Source organism: Cornus florida, unplaced genomic scaffold (genome assembly GCF_030987335.1).
Source record: "Cornus florida cultivar Cherokee Brave unplaced genomic scaffold, ASM3098733v1 CherokeeBrave_3.0.0_Hap2_Chr07, whole genome shotgun sequence".
Classification (NCBI taxonomy): domain Eukaryota; kingdom Viridiplantae; phylum Streptophyta; class Magnoliopsida; order Cornales; family Cornaceae; genus Cornus; species Cornus florida.
In genome coordinates, this window is record NW_026775577.1 from 47,463,302 (window position 1) to 47,479,018 (window position 15,717).

Genomic DNA, 15,717 nt, shown 5'->3' on the forward strand with positions numbered 1-15,717 from the left:
TATGCCAAAACATATTGTTCCAGCCTCATTTGCTCAATCTCCTTTGCTAGTCTTAGATAATTACTTACTAGAGAGAGCAATCCATGTCAATAATACAAGAACTTATTCTTTGAGTTTTACATACCAAACTTGGTCAAAACTTTATCAATGTAGGATTATTAAGAGAAGCCTATTTTCTTTTTAACCTGATCTTGCAAAAGCTTGATCCTAGGAATATAGCTTACATCTTGAAAATCTACCATTTCAAAATAATTGAACAACTACCTCTTTAATGATGACAAAACTTCCATGTCATTATAAATGAGTAGGATGTCAACAATATATAGAATTAGAAAAATAACGACATTACCCTGTACACATATGGTTCATTTACTAAGAAATCTTCTGGTATTTTTTTGTACATTAACTTGCCTTTCATAGGTATCACCCTACTAGAAAGTCCTACAAGATCCTAGATATTATTAGAATACATAAATCCAACTCTAATTTCATAGCAACTTGCCAAAATGATTTGTATCCAATATCAATTCACGCTTCTGTGTAGCTTACTGGGTCCAACTCATGTTTAACAGGGATGTCCATAAACGTCTCACCTAAAAACATGATTCTGTCAGATTGGATGATAATCCTCCCACTACAACAATGTACCGATACAGGAATCTATGTACTAGATGATGTTGATGCACCAATAGGGAATTCATATATAATTCTTAATCTCTATAATAAGTGTGTTCATATATGTGGTACATCTGGTAGTCATACCATATTTTCTAACATTATGCTACTAGGTATGTGATTCATAATATGATCCTCCTATAGATAAACAGTGAGTGTAAACATTTAACTTTTATCATTGAGATCATAAAATAATCCATCCTAGCGCCTTCAGAGTAGCTATCAAATCTATCATGCGAATGATCTATTTCCAACTTACTTGTCCATATCAAGCGCATATGTGCAAGACTACCCCATATGTGCATGTGATTCAAACTAAGATTTAGTCAAAAAACATGGTATCCTTGAGACAGACTAAGATGGAATGTAGTTCATAATGCGCATCGATATCATTAACGCTAAACTCTTAAATAAAAGAGATAATGTAGCATAACTGATCATAGATCTAACCATGTTAAGCAGAATTCTATTATTTCTATTTGACACCTCAATTCATTGAGCGTCAATTGCAGAAAAACTGGTACACCACACCCTCATTGACCATATAGTCTTTGCACTATCCCAAGAAATACTCATATCCACGATCAGATCAAAGTGTTTTGATAAGTTTACCTAATATGTGCTCCACATCAGTCTTGACAGTTTCGGAATATACCAAAAGTTTAAGACTTGTGTCGTATCAGGTAAATTTATCCAAAACATGAGTAATCTTGCTTGGATATTCATAAGACCACACGTATCTGTGTGTACCAACTCCAATTGTTCTTTATGTCTGTTTCATTTGGCTGATTAAGCCCTTAGAGTTATCTATCCTTCAAAATAGGATTCACAAGTTTGGTTTAGGCTCCCTTGTCTCACTAGGTAATAAACCTTCTTTGACCAATCTTTGAATCTCATTTTGATTGATTACAACCCAAAAATAGACACTAAAAAATACAATGAGTCAGGAATAACAATTTTTCTCTTAACATTCAATCTAGAAGATGCAACATTAGTTTCTAAATCCTGCAAATATTAAAAGTTTGTGGTTATAGTATATTGACCATCTTTCAATGCACCAGAAACAATCACACATCTAATCAATTTTAAAAATTAATTTTACAAAATAACAACACAGTTTTTATAAACCAAAAGTAAAATAAGAATTAGATTGCGTTTAACATCTGTGCATAAAGATAGTTCTCTAATACTAATATCCTCATACTCTCTAATTTCAAGTGTAATACTCCCACTGACTTAGCTATAACCTTGACATCAGGTGAAAAGACAAATATATATCCATATCATCGAGGCTTCTGGATTCCTAAAATCCTTGCAACGAATTGCAAACATGTTTAGTGGCCCCAGAATCTATCTATCAGGAATTAATAGATACAACCACATAACATGGCCCAATGATTAAATATACATTTTCCTATGCCACGTCATTGCTTAGACAGTTCGTCCTTTAGTGTCTTAGTTAGTAGCAAAAGAAACAGTTTCCTTTGCCCTCAACATACACTGCCTTATTCTCTTTAACCTTTTGGATACCTATGTTTTGTGCTAGCCTAGTCCTATTATCATTCTTCTCCTTTCCTTTGCCCTTCCACTTGGGCCTAGAAGAAGATAGTATAGACTAGGTTAGATTGATAGGAACACCCATACTTTTGATTATCCCTTAATCTGTTACCAATTCTATAAGAATATCAGCGAGTGTGAACTCAAATTGGTTCCTTATTTAGTTCACTCTAAAAGAGTTGAACGAGTTTTGTAACAAGACAATAATTATGTCAACTTCAAACTTACCACCTAAGTCAGCCCTATTGACCTCCAGTTCGATTTTTAAATAATAAATAATCATTTTCCAAAATTTGACCTTTTACTGGAAATCTTTAGGCTATCTTGATGGTATTTAAATCTGACACAGTACTTAGGCATATACTCTATCTAATCTCACCAAAATATCTCATTGACATTTAACATAATGCTTGAAGTAAATAAAATAATGTAAATGTTAGCTTTGGAGCGTATTCGAGATAAACTCTAGAATATTGCACCAAATCATATCATTTGTCTTGTTTCACTTATTAAAAGCATTAATGTCAAATTGGGTATCTTAAAATAAAAAGATTAGATATAGGAGTAGTAAATATATTTTGTACCCTTACGTTGTGAATAAAATAGCTAAGTTCCTTTTCCAGTCAATATAAATGAGGTCCACATACATTGAATATGTTAGCAAGCAGATAAAATGGATTAGACATAATAAATCTGAATATGAATGCATTCATACAATATGAAAGGTGAATTATTAATACTATCATGCATATTTAAAATTAAAATGAGTTTGTTAACTACATAATATAATAAATCTCAATAGAATAAGAGATCATTATCATTATTGGTAAACAATCCCTTTTAATTAATGCGAGTCCCTTAACTTCGTAACATAATAAATCACACAATCAATACGTCAATAACTTATCCTAATAGAAGAGTTCATTATTACTATTGTTGAGATTCATTTGCTATTAGACGAGTACTTCCATTAAAATAGTACGTGGGTCCCTTAACCACTGCATGAAAAATTGGATAACTAATACGACAATAACTTATTCAGTTGACGAAGTTCATTATTACTATTGACGGGCAAATCCCATCATTTCTATATTTCTTAAGACAATGCCTTATCTATCTATATGAAATGATTCCCGATTATGTTTAGCCTTTCTAAAATCACCTAGTGTAGACCACTACGTTGGGGAAATAACACTATTGATTTAGATTGAGTGTATAACGTTATTAATGCTCCAACGAAAAATAAAACATTAAATATCTTGTCATTATAATCTAGACTCTTTAAATCATGCGTAGGACATTATTTTTAAAAATCTAATTACAAGGAACATTTAATATTTTTATTTTCATGAGAAAACCGTTCTTGTAACATTAAGACTCTTCAAATCATGCGTGAGGCCTTATTTTTGAAGATCTAATTACAATGGTTATAATAACAAAGGCCATGGGGTAATGTATAAAAATCCCCCCTCCCACTCAATTTTTAAATCATTCATAATTAGGGTTTTGCATTTATTAATTTCCATGATATAATGCATGCAAAACGCCTTAATTTTAATCCAAATAATTAGAATTTTAAATGATTCACTAATATTTAATTTGAGACACACTTTAAAAATAATTTTCAAAAATAATTTTTTGTTTCTCAATAAGTGTCCTATAATTAATTAGTAATCAAATCCAATTAATTTTCATAATTCAATTAATGTAAATCAAGTCATTTAGATAAAAATCATGGATCCAATGCATGAATAATAATAATTTACAATTAATTATTTCATGCATCACATACACAAATAAATGACAGATAAAACAAATTAAATGGCCAATGGATTTAGCTTTTAACATTTAATTGCTCTAAGTATTGCGCGAGGGTCAATCAAAGGCTTGTGAACACTTGTAGAGGCTTGTACATGCCTGGAGAAGTAAAACGACACTTAGGACGCGTCCGAAAGGTCATGCACGTGCTGCCACGCTCCTTGGAAGGTTCCCAGCACGTGTCATGCGCTCCTACGTGCCCGCACGCGCTGGAGAGATGTTGCAGTGCGTGCTATGCGCCGGCACACGCGTGTTGTGGTTGCCAGCGCGTTCCACGCACCAGTTGGCGCCTCTTTTTAGTGCGCGTGAGCCTCACGCACTCTATAGATGGTGTGCGCCTTGGGCGCACCATAGCGCTGCTACACCGGATCCCTATCGCTGCATGATCACAATCCAATGGCTACCGGTGCAGGCGTATGTGTACTGCGTTGCACCAGATCAGCCTCCCTCATTCCGCCGTTGCTCTCGCTGCTGGCGACCCTCCGGTCGCCGAAAAACTGCCAAAATTGCAGAAAATAATTTAAAAAATTCCAAAAATTATAAATTAAGCCCAAAAATTTCCAAAAAAATTCTGAAAAATTTCAAAAAATTCCTGAAGCCTAATTTAACCCTTTTGGATCTTTTTTAAGCTTCATAATATCATTTGATGAAGATTACATAGTTTTAAATAAATTTACAATTTGAAATACAATGGAAAAAATTAAATTACATTATTGAATTTTTAAACCGCTAAATCAAAACTTTAATTACATTCATCCAAAGATAAAATTACATTCAATAACCTATAAGTTTCATCTATAACTCAACCATACATCAACATTCATTCACAATTATACATACATCATCATACATCAATAAATATATATATGCATATATAATTTGGATCCATGAATGATGATTTTGATAAAAACATGATTTCTAGTACTGAATCAAACCATGCTCTGATACCACTGTTGGGAAACATGCAAGTTTTAAAAACTTTCTGAGGGATTTTCATACATAGATCTTGATTCATCACATAGAGACAAGTTTTATGCAAAAATAAAATATGACGTATCATTCAATTAATAAATTGAGTACTTACATCAAGGTTTGAGTAAACGTTAGATCTCTCCTCTAAAGTGAATGTTCTCACTTATTGTAGATCCCGTTTGCTAGATGCCTTCTCCTTGGATCTCCATCTTCTTCGTAATGGTCTAGCCTTTAGGAATCACTCATAAGCCTCCATGAATGACTTTGGAAAATTAGGCTTGTGAGAGCCTCCATTAGATGAGAAAGCAAACCCTAAAATCTAGAGAGAGAAAAAATATATTCCTTTTTCTTTTCCAAAAAGTCCCCCTACAATATACATGAACCCATGTATATATACCATGTATATATAGGCAACATAAAAATCAAAAAAGGAAATCATAAATCATTCTCCATCTCTAATTCACATATCTCAAATCTAATAGGGTTCCAATATCAAGTTAGGCTATGAGTGAGAATCCTATTGGGCTTATTATTTTCTTGGTTACAATGAATTAATAAATTAATTCATTAATTAATTTCTACTCCACTAAAAGAAATTAATTGAAATCCAATTAAATAATAAATAACATCTAAGTCAATGTTGCACTTTGACCCCTCTATACATAATTAGTTATCGGATAAATAAAGCCATCAATCCGACTACTTAATTAATATATTTATTTTGGTACCTTTGATTATTTTTGGCTCGATCACAATAAAACATTTGTTTGACAAAAATAATAATTTAAATAAATAAATATATAATAAATTATTTTGTCTAAAAACACACGAAGGCCTTCGAATTTAATTTGTGATCAACCATAATCAATACAAAATAAATACAAGTAGCATTGATGCGAATATTGAGAATATAACCCTCTAACTATTAATTACATAACTATCCAAAGTGTCGGTCTAAGGATCCCGAAGTATCTGCCGAACAAATCAAAATAATTATTAATTAATAAAAGAGTCTATACTTCTCTCATACTTAAGAGTCAAATGCCATGACAGTGATAGGGAGTAATTGCATACGACGGCTCTCGCAATATATCTCAACCTAACGCAGATCCAGTTCAAGTCTTAATTAATTATGATTCCATCCATAATTACTGACTACGAACAATTTATAATATCTCTTGTATTGATCGCCATCACATACATATATATAAATATCTCTTGTAATCAAATGGACATTATCAATTCCATAATGAATCGAAACATAATACATTGAATTCACCAATTGTATAAAATATAAATATTTCAGATACGTTAGGAACATATGCCATTTTAATTCAAATAGGAATTCGCTATGACAGGGTATATAAATCCCAACAACCACTAGTCCCAAAGACCCTCCTTCACAACTCAAGATTAACGCTCTCCTAAAAATGAATTCTCAGGAGCTTCTTGCATCTTCATTTTTGGAGGTATGTTGAATTTTCTAATTCAAAAGAGATTTACCCAACCGTTTAATATTCTCACTATGATTTTATTGTTTTATTCTTCAAATTCATTTGAATTTTTTAGTCTTAAATGGGATAAAATGATGTTCTGCTTTTTTATTATTATTATTGTTATTATTTTTTTTGTGGTTGTTAATAACTACGTTATTTTTTAGTCTATAAAATATCATGTGAAAATTTTATAATTCAATGTTATAGGGTTTCATTTTTTATCTGTTTGTGAAATATATGTGATACAAAAACCTTGAAAATGACACTTTTTCAGTTCTGAAGTTTTTTTGTCCCTTATAAATAATTATGCTTGCTTGTTCCTATGTGAAGTTTTGTTTTGCTTTTATTTTTAGGTTTTATACCAAATTAATACGAATCTTTCTTCTTGGTGCGTTTGCTGCAGAGATAAGTTTCTGAAAATGTACAAATACAGTTGCGACATGTGACACAATTAGTGTGCTTAATTTTTCCAAGTGCAGAGAAAAATTTGTGCTTATTTTTAGGGTTATGAGAGTGAGTGACTAATTAGGGTTTAATTTGATAAATTAAGTAGTAGAAGTTCTGTTATGTACACTTTCCACAATTGAATCTGGAAGGGACCACACTCAAATTATTGTTTGCACATGTCCAAGATTTGGTCCCCTATCTTTTGTTCGGACTCACATGTTTGAAAACTATTTCTTTTTGTTTGTATCCATATGTTTAAAAATTATTTCTTTTTTGTTTGAGTCATATAATTGACATTTATTGTTGGAGATGGAAAAACTAGGTCAGTTGTCAAATCAACCCACATATGATACACAATTATAGATGTGTTGAGAATGTTTGAAGCCCACAATAATATTTCAACAATTATACTATATTTAGTTACGTGAAATTATACTATATTTAGTTACACCTAAGTTAAGATAATGTTAGAGAAAATCAGGCCTTCCATGGTGATGAGCAACTTTGAACCTTGTGAGCAGAAAGTACACGGTGAAGATGAAGGGCAATTTGCAGCTTTTGGGTTTTAGCGAACAGTGGTTGCTGAAAACGAGGAGCTATTTTGATTTGAGCGAAGTTGAATCGATGTTTGCACCTAGTGATGAACTCGTTAGTTTAAATGGCTCATCCGATTAGGAGGAAATGAGAATGAGTAAATTTCAAGATTTTTATTCCTTCAAGGGACATAGTGAAGAAAGTACTTGTATTTGGGATGAAATTTGCTTTAGTTGCAGATTTTAGATTGGCTTAGCGAAATGAAGTATTGATTAATGGATTTGAGTTAACATTTGTTATAGAAAAGAGGACAGTGCACTTGCATATGTAAGTCGGGCTGTGGTTAGAGAATTCATGTGTCCAAAAATTCTATTTGGGATTGATTACTTTCAGATAAAGACTTATCAGTTAGAACATGATTATGTTGATTCAATACTAATTATAAGGCATCATTTCAAACAAATTTCAGACCGATGATTGCTGTTGTTTGGATAATCTAAAGAAGTAGTGTCTAAAGAGTTTGTTCATCCATACATCACAGGGATACATTGAAGACTTATGGTTGTATCATTCATCTTAAGATTTTTAAAATGCTTTAAACTGGTAGACAATGTTACTTGATGATGAATGGATGCTTTTAAATTTTGTATGTTCAACTTTAAAGTTATGATGGAAGCTCATTATGGGTTCCTTTGCTTTGATGAATGCTAAGGGCAGTAGATTTTTGAGATAAGCATAATAAAAAGTGCAGCTTTATATGAATGATACTACATATACAGGCCAGTGGATTACTTATTTGTCCATCTTGTGGTTTTTGTATTGGTAAGAGAATACAGATCGTTTACAACGAAAATTGCTGATGAAAGCAACTTTTCAAATCTAGATCCAACACAAATTTAACCTTACTCAACTAAAATGACCTTAATACCCATAAAAAAAAATATATGAAGTGCATAAGCCACTTATAGACCATCTGCATGTATGTATGTCACATACAAATGGAAATTGTACTTGACTATAATTTAGTCATTGTCTCCTCTCTTCCTCTATCTCTTCCCAAGAGAGAAAGAGAACCACCCAAAATAAAAAATGGCAATTAACGCCACTGTAGAGGAGCGGAAAACACCCTTGCTAGGCTACACATCCTCAGCTGTGGCATCAAAATACGAAGATCAATTAGCTCTTTCACAGAGGGTCTGGATTGAATCAAAGAAGCTTTGGCACATTGTTGGCCCTTCAATCTTCAGCCGCATCGCCACCTTCTCCATGCTCGCCATCACCCAAGCTTTTGCTGGCCACCTTGGTGAGCTTGAGCTTGCTGCTATGTCCATTGCCACTAATGTCATTATTGGTTTCAACCTCGGTCTCTTGGTACCCAACTCTCTCTCTGAACACATCAATTCTCTATCCTCTAACGAATGCTCTCTCTCTGTCTTATGCATATAATTATGTTTTGTTTGTATATAAATCAGTTGGGAATGGCAAGTGCTCTTGAAACTCTATGTGGACAGGCTTTTGGGGCCAAAAAGTACTACATGTTGGGCGTGTACATGCAACGCTCTTGGATTGTTCTATTTGGGTGTTGTGTGTTGCTTTTGCCTATGTATGTATTTGCTTCTCCAATCTTGAAGCTATTGGGTCAGCCTCCAGATGTGGCTGATCTATCTTCTACCGTGGCCTTGTGGATGATTCCGATTCACTTTAGCTTTGCCTTTCAGTTCCCTCTGCAGAGGTTCTTGCAGAGTCAGCTGAAGACCGGTGCGATTGCGTGGGTTTCTCTGGTGGCTCTGGTGGAGCATGTGGCTGTGAGTTGGTTTTTTGTGTATAGGCTTAAGCTTGGAGTGGTTGGGGCTGCTCTTACTCTGTGTCTCTCTTGGTGGATTTTGGTTTTTGGGCTGTTTGGTTATACTGTTTGTGGTGGGTGTCCTCATACTTGGACTGGTTTCTCCATTGAAGCCTTATCAGGTCTTTGGGAGTTTGTGAAACTCTCTGCTGCTTCTGGGGTCATGCTTTGGTAACTTTCTTTTACTTTTTCTCTATGGTATCTACACACAAATATATAAAAACCGTATACTTTGAACCATTGGATTGTTTGTAAGCCACGTGCATCATTTAAGTTGGAAACAGTACTTTTTTAAAAAATCATTTAAGTTGCTCGTGTGAGACAGTGGCAACATATATCTTGTTAGACCATTGAGGATCAATTAAAGCTGTTTGAAATTTATATTTATTTCTAAATCTTATTACAAGTACAATGTTAATTTGTTTGCTTCTTATATATATGTATATGTGTGTGTATTGAAACAGTTTGGAGAATTGGTATTACAGAATACTGATATTGATGACTGGAAACCTAAACAATGCAAAAATTGCACTGGATGCTTTATCTATATGGTAAGCAACCCTTGTATTACATTGTTATTATCATCATTATTGCTATTATAATGATTTTAATGTTGAATGCCTACATGCAAAGTATTTACTATAGTGGACTTAGTTTCACATATATTCATGGGACATGATTTTCATTTATTCATATGTAGTTCCGTATTCTTTTTGTTCACAAACTCTATTATTGTTTTAGTTCTCTTGTCTTGAATTGTGTACACGTACTGTTTGTCTCTTGTTGCAGTATGACCATTAATGGATGGGAGATGATGATTCCTTTTGGGTTCTTTGCTGGAGCTGGGTAACACATCATTCATCTTTCACTTCTTTTAACTAGTCTGTTTTTTAATGAATTATGAGATGAAAAATGATATTATTAAGGACTTTAATATATAGGTAGCCAAATAGACTCAGTGTAGTAGTAAGTTTTTATTTGTAAGTTTTTATTTGTCGGGTCAATAAAAGAATTCTTGTGAGATAGGTACCATTTCTTTTTGGTGGCCACTGTTTGCTTGAACTCAAACCATTGGTGATGGATTGTTTCACAACCTATTTTAGTGATTTCACCATTATAACAATTAAAGCATCACAAAGGACCCCATCTGTTGTGGTGGGTAGAGTTTTCCTACTCTATGTATATCACAATATATTAGTATTACTTTTTATGAATGTTTTGAAATGTTAGAGCTATTCAAACTCATTTAATGAATGAGATACATCTTATTAGATTGTATATTTATTTCCATAGATTAGTAGTTGTCTTATGAAATTGGACCCATTAGATTCCAGCAGGACTTTTATTTGTTAAAGAAGCAGTTTATTATTATTATTGTTATTATTAGCATTGGCCGATTGAGAATTCCACGTACACCTGGGATTGCTATTTTGTTTTTTTGTTAAATAATTGGGATAGCGATTTTATGTTAAAATAAATACAACAAATAAGGACGAAAACTGAAATAAAAAAGGAAAGTAGCAAGGTACAACCTTTCTTCTATCCTAAAATAAATACAACAAATAAGGTCGAAAACTGAAATAAAAAAGGAGAGTAGCAAGGTACAACCTTTCTTCTATCCTTTTTGTCCATTTGCTATAAAAACTTCAATTCCTATATATATATATACATTTCTCGTCTGATTTAGCTGTAACTGTGAAACTTACTTCGTTAATGTGAACAGACATTGCGATTGCAAATATTCCTTCTTTTTTGTCCGTTAGCTATACAAATATATTCCAATATATAATATATTAGGTTAATCATCACATCTAGCCGTACCTGTGAAACCTACGTAGTTGAGAATGTGAATAGAAAATTGCGATTGCAAATATTCTTACAACTTTTCTAGGACCCACTAATCATCTCTCTCATCATCAATATAATATTTACAAATGATTCAGGTTTTTGTGTGTGTTTTCTTGTGGGACTCGCTGCATTCATAGAATGAGATTAGGATATTGAAACGATCTTTTCTTGATACGAGAGGACGGAGAAGGTCGCGCTGTACCAGTTATCGCACCCATTGTAAACGCTGGGTAACCAAGTGCGAAGTGAATAAACACTGAAAGTATCTAAGTAGTAAGCCCACCTCTGGTTTAAATTAAATTAATTATTATTTGAACTTATAATGTACTATTTAATAATTAACTAAACCTTAAAGAAATTTACATTAAAAATTAGATTATGTATGAATTATAAAATTTCAATTCTATTTAGTAAGGGTGATAAATGGAAGATTCTGTGATTTGGATTTTAAATGGACTTATTTGTCTTTTGATGAGAAAAGTAAGTCTTGATTGTAAGTTTTCCAAAATAATAAGCATGATTGGATGACCAAAAGGCAAAAAAGTTCCAAGCCGATCTCACCTTTTTCTAATTTTTTTTATATGCACCCTTTAGTGAATCTTATCATCTAAGGGGTTGAATGCATTTGAAGGATTTAAGCAATCTGAAATTGATCGTAATGAATTTGGGAAGGTAAATACTTCTTGTGCTAAAAAGGTACACCATCTTAGTGGGCTTCACAAAAAATGTGGAACCCACCAAACTGCTGGGTTTTGTCGGCTTGGACCGACTCGGCCCAGCAGAATGGTCCATTAAGAAAAATTGCCTGCATTAATATGCATTTCGAAATCTGCATTCTTTCTTTCTCTCTTTGCTTGTGTCCACATAATATAATTTTCCAACCATTATGCTTGCTTTAGTCTCCTTACAACTGAAAAGAAGAGTCTATCGACTGAAGTTTGTTCATTCTATTTACAAATGTTGGTGTATTGATATTTTTTTTTTCAGCGCAAATAAATATGTGCACTGATGATATATATATATATATATATATATATATATATATATATATTGAAATAGAGTTAGGGTTGCAAACGAGCTCGGAGCAGGAAATGGAAAAGCTGCCAAGTTTGCTACAACAGTTTCAGTGGTGACATCTATGGTGATCGGTCTCTTCTTCTGGCTATTGATTATGATATTCCACAATGAAATTGCCTTGCTGTTCTCCTCCAGTAAACCTGTTCTAGAAGCAGTACACAAATTGTCACTCCTCTTAGCTTTTACTATTCTCCTCAACAGCGTCCAACCAGTTCTATCTGGTAATTATTAATATTTACTCCTATATATATAATACATATACACACATTTTGCTGTTTTATAATATTTAAGTGATGTTCGATAACTCAATTCAACACTTAATTCTGAAAGGATTAAGTAATTATCTAATGAAGGGTATTTGATAACGAATTTTAATTTGAATGTCACCTGAAATGAGCTATATATTTTAAAATGAGTTAAATATTTTTAAGTGACAATGACTTCAGTGATATCACTGAATGTTAGACACTTCAAACTCCAAAAAACATATCAAAAAAGGTTCTCAATTTACAATTACCACTTGAACGTTTAACACTAAAACTCCAATTATTTAGATTTTCTGTGCTTAATTTTTAGTTTGATCCAACAACACCTTAGACAGGCTAACAACATAACTGAAATTGTTGCCATATTTATATTAACAGGGGTAGCGGTTGGATCGGGATGGCAATCATATGTGGCTTACGTTAACATTGGTTGCTACTATGTGATTGGAGTCCCACTTGGATTTGTAATGGGATGGGTTTTCCACCAAGGTGTTATGGTATGTATGATCAACTTAATGCATGTATTATGTATGTATTTATCTGTATATATATATTATTATTATGTATTCATGTCAATCAATTATCACATCTTAAAATTTCATAACTTCTACATCAAAAAAAGGAATTACAAATGCTGGAATATTGGAACATTTACATGATTTAATAGTTTGAGAATAGGTAAACTTAAAATGTTGAATTTGTAATGGATAAGTTTGGTTCAATCCTATGCATCTCCAATATATATATATATATATATACGTATTACACCCTAATTAATATATATATATATATATATATTAATTAGGGTGTAATACGTAGAGATATAGAATGCATGAGCCTGCATGCATGCCATGCACTCTATTTGAATTTTTTAATAAAAAATGATATAATAATCCTTAAAAAATGAAGTGAAAAAGTATTGTTCGTACTTAATATGAAATAATTATGGAGTCCAAGAATGTTTTTGAAGGACAATTATACCTTCTTCTTTTTTTCTGTTTCCCTTTTTTATATTTTTATTTTTAAAGATGAAGTGTAGTGTAGAAGTACAACTATTAATGCAAATATCATTTTCATTTTTATTTCTTAATTAGTTACAAAGAGACACCTTGTTTTCCAAAAGAAGGGAACTAAAAATATTTCAACTTTTTTTTTTTTTATAATTATTTTAAAAAGCACTATTTATTACATTTCTCCTAACAATCTATATATTCAGCAATTTTAATTCTTATTTATTTTCTAAACTTGGATATCATATTAATTATCATCATCAGGGTATATGGGCTGGGATGATTTTTGGTGGCACTGCAATTCAAACTCTGATATTGGTCATCATGACAATTAGATGTGATTGGGAAAAAGAGGTAATAATTAAAAACCTTGGTAATTTTTTGGGATTTTTTAATTTTTAATTTTTAATTTTTAATTTTTCCCTGCTCAAAGTGGTTCAATTCGACCAATATTCAATAAAATTTGCAGGCAGCGAAGGCAAGCATGCATGTAGAGAATTGGGGAGGCATGAATTGATAGTTTTTTCTTTTAGGAGAAACTCAGAATGCTGAAGATTGGTTCAAGTGTTCTAGCTAAATGAGTGAATGGTTTGGGTGTCACAATTTATTCTGATTTTTGTGAATACCATAACTTTGATCAAATAATATTTGAATAATGGTAGCCACTATGTATATGTACTGCATATAAAGATGATGTGTATAATATTCAAGGTCGGGGTTGTACTCAGAATCTTTACTTCTTTTCAGTAATTACTCAGAATCTTTACTTTGGTTGGACAAACTAGTATGAAACAAGTTTTATTTTTTTGGTAACTGAATCACAGAGATCGATTCACTGTTATCCCATTTTGGACTTTAACCAAAGAACTTCTCAAAAGTGAGGTTAACCGAATGCTTTTTTATTCCCAAATTCCTTCTTGTTAGTCCTTTATAGTGAAAGGACTTTTTGCATCAGGAAGCTCCTCCAAATGCATACTATATCTCTGCAAAATTTCGTAATTCCTGAGACCATTAAGGTCTTATGCCGGAGCTCCAAAGTTTATGTTTCTGTTTGGTGAACAAGCAGATCCAGCAGCTACTAAAATGGCCGTATCTCCCTCCAAAAAATCGGATCAAGCTGAAATTTGACCTCAGAGAAGTCATATATTTAGGGCTATTTCCATGTCAAATTTCCGAGTTTTTTGAGTTTGGAAAGACCCTCTTCTGGAGCTCTAAAGTTTCTGTGTACAAGAAATTTTTTGGAGAATATACTCCAAAGGTCATCTAACAAGGTAAGTACCTTCTGAACTTCCCTTTGCATCATCTTCTACTCGTCTTCTTTTACTTTTGTCCATTGAGACACTATATATATGAATTCTAGCATTTGCTTTTGTGTTATGGATGAACCTTGCATGTGCTTTACTTTTTTTTTTTTTTTGGAAAGTAAAGGTTAATTCCATAGAATTAGAAAAAGGTACAGAATAGCCCGAGGAAGGCTAAGAGAAACAACTACATGAGGGCCAGCCCCAAAGATGCCAAAATAGAGTTACAAACATGACCAAGTCTTCAGTCACAGTTCCGGTGAGCAGCGGTTAGCAGCAGGTGGAATTTCCACCAATCACAGTACCTAATCGGGCGGCCTTGGAGGAGGACGCAAGATAGACCAAGGAATGTCCCATTCGTTCGAGATGCGTCTATTGGCTGGAGAATCCATGGGAGGATCAGCCATCAACTTTAATCGAACTGAGTCAATGACTTTGGAGAGGAGTGAGTTTGAAGAAATTCTGTTTCCATGGAAGATTCTCCTGTTGCGTTTGGTCCAAATGTTGTATACAAGTGCCGCAAAGGCCAGTCTAGAGATGGAATTTCTGCAATCCGATGCATTCTTTTTCCAATGCTGCGATGCCCAAGCAACCAGTTCATTCCAGCAAGAGGGAAGGATATGAAATCCACAACATGTTTGAATGAATGTCCAAATGGGAGAGTGATATGAAATCCACAACATGTTTTAATTGTTTCCAGCCACTGTGATTTCCCTCCTTCACAACTCACGATTTCTTTCCCTCAAAATCTCTCCCAGTCAAAGGATCTCTCTCTCTCCCCTCAAAATGAGTTCTCACGAGCTTCTTTGTGATGGCTTCATCATCTTCATTTTTGGAGGTATGTTGATCAAAAGAGACTTACCCAACCGTTTA

The 15,717-nt window shown here is 33.0% G+C and overlaps 1 protein-coding gene across 1 annotated transcript; it reads left to right on the top strand.

Moving 5' to 3' along the window:
- Positions 1-8,481: 8,481 nt before the first annotated feature.
- On the top strand, positions 8,482-14,356 carry LOC132267151 (protein DETOXIFICATION 27-like). The gene is made up of 8 exons (XM_059768229.1): positions 8,482-8,870; positions 8,972-9,513; positions 9,807-9,893; positions 10,132-10,188; positions 12,250-12,488; positions 12,912-13,030; positions 13,808-13,897; positions 14,013-14,356. Exons 1-8 carry the CDS (start codon positions 8,589-8,591, stop codon positions 14,058-14,060), a joined length of 1,464 nt encoding a protein of 487 aa, XP_059624212.1. The 5' UTR covers positions 8,482-8,588; the 3' UTR covers positions 14,061-14,356.
- Positions 14,357-15,717: the final 1,361 nt, after the last annotated feature.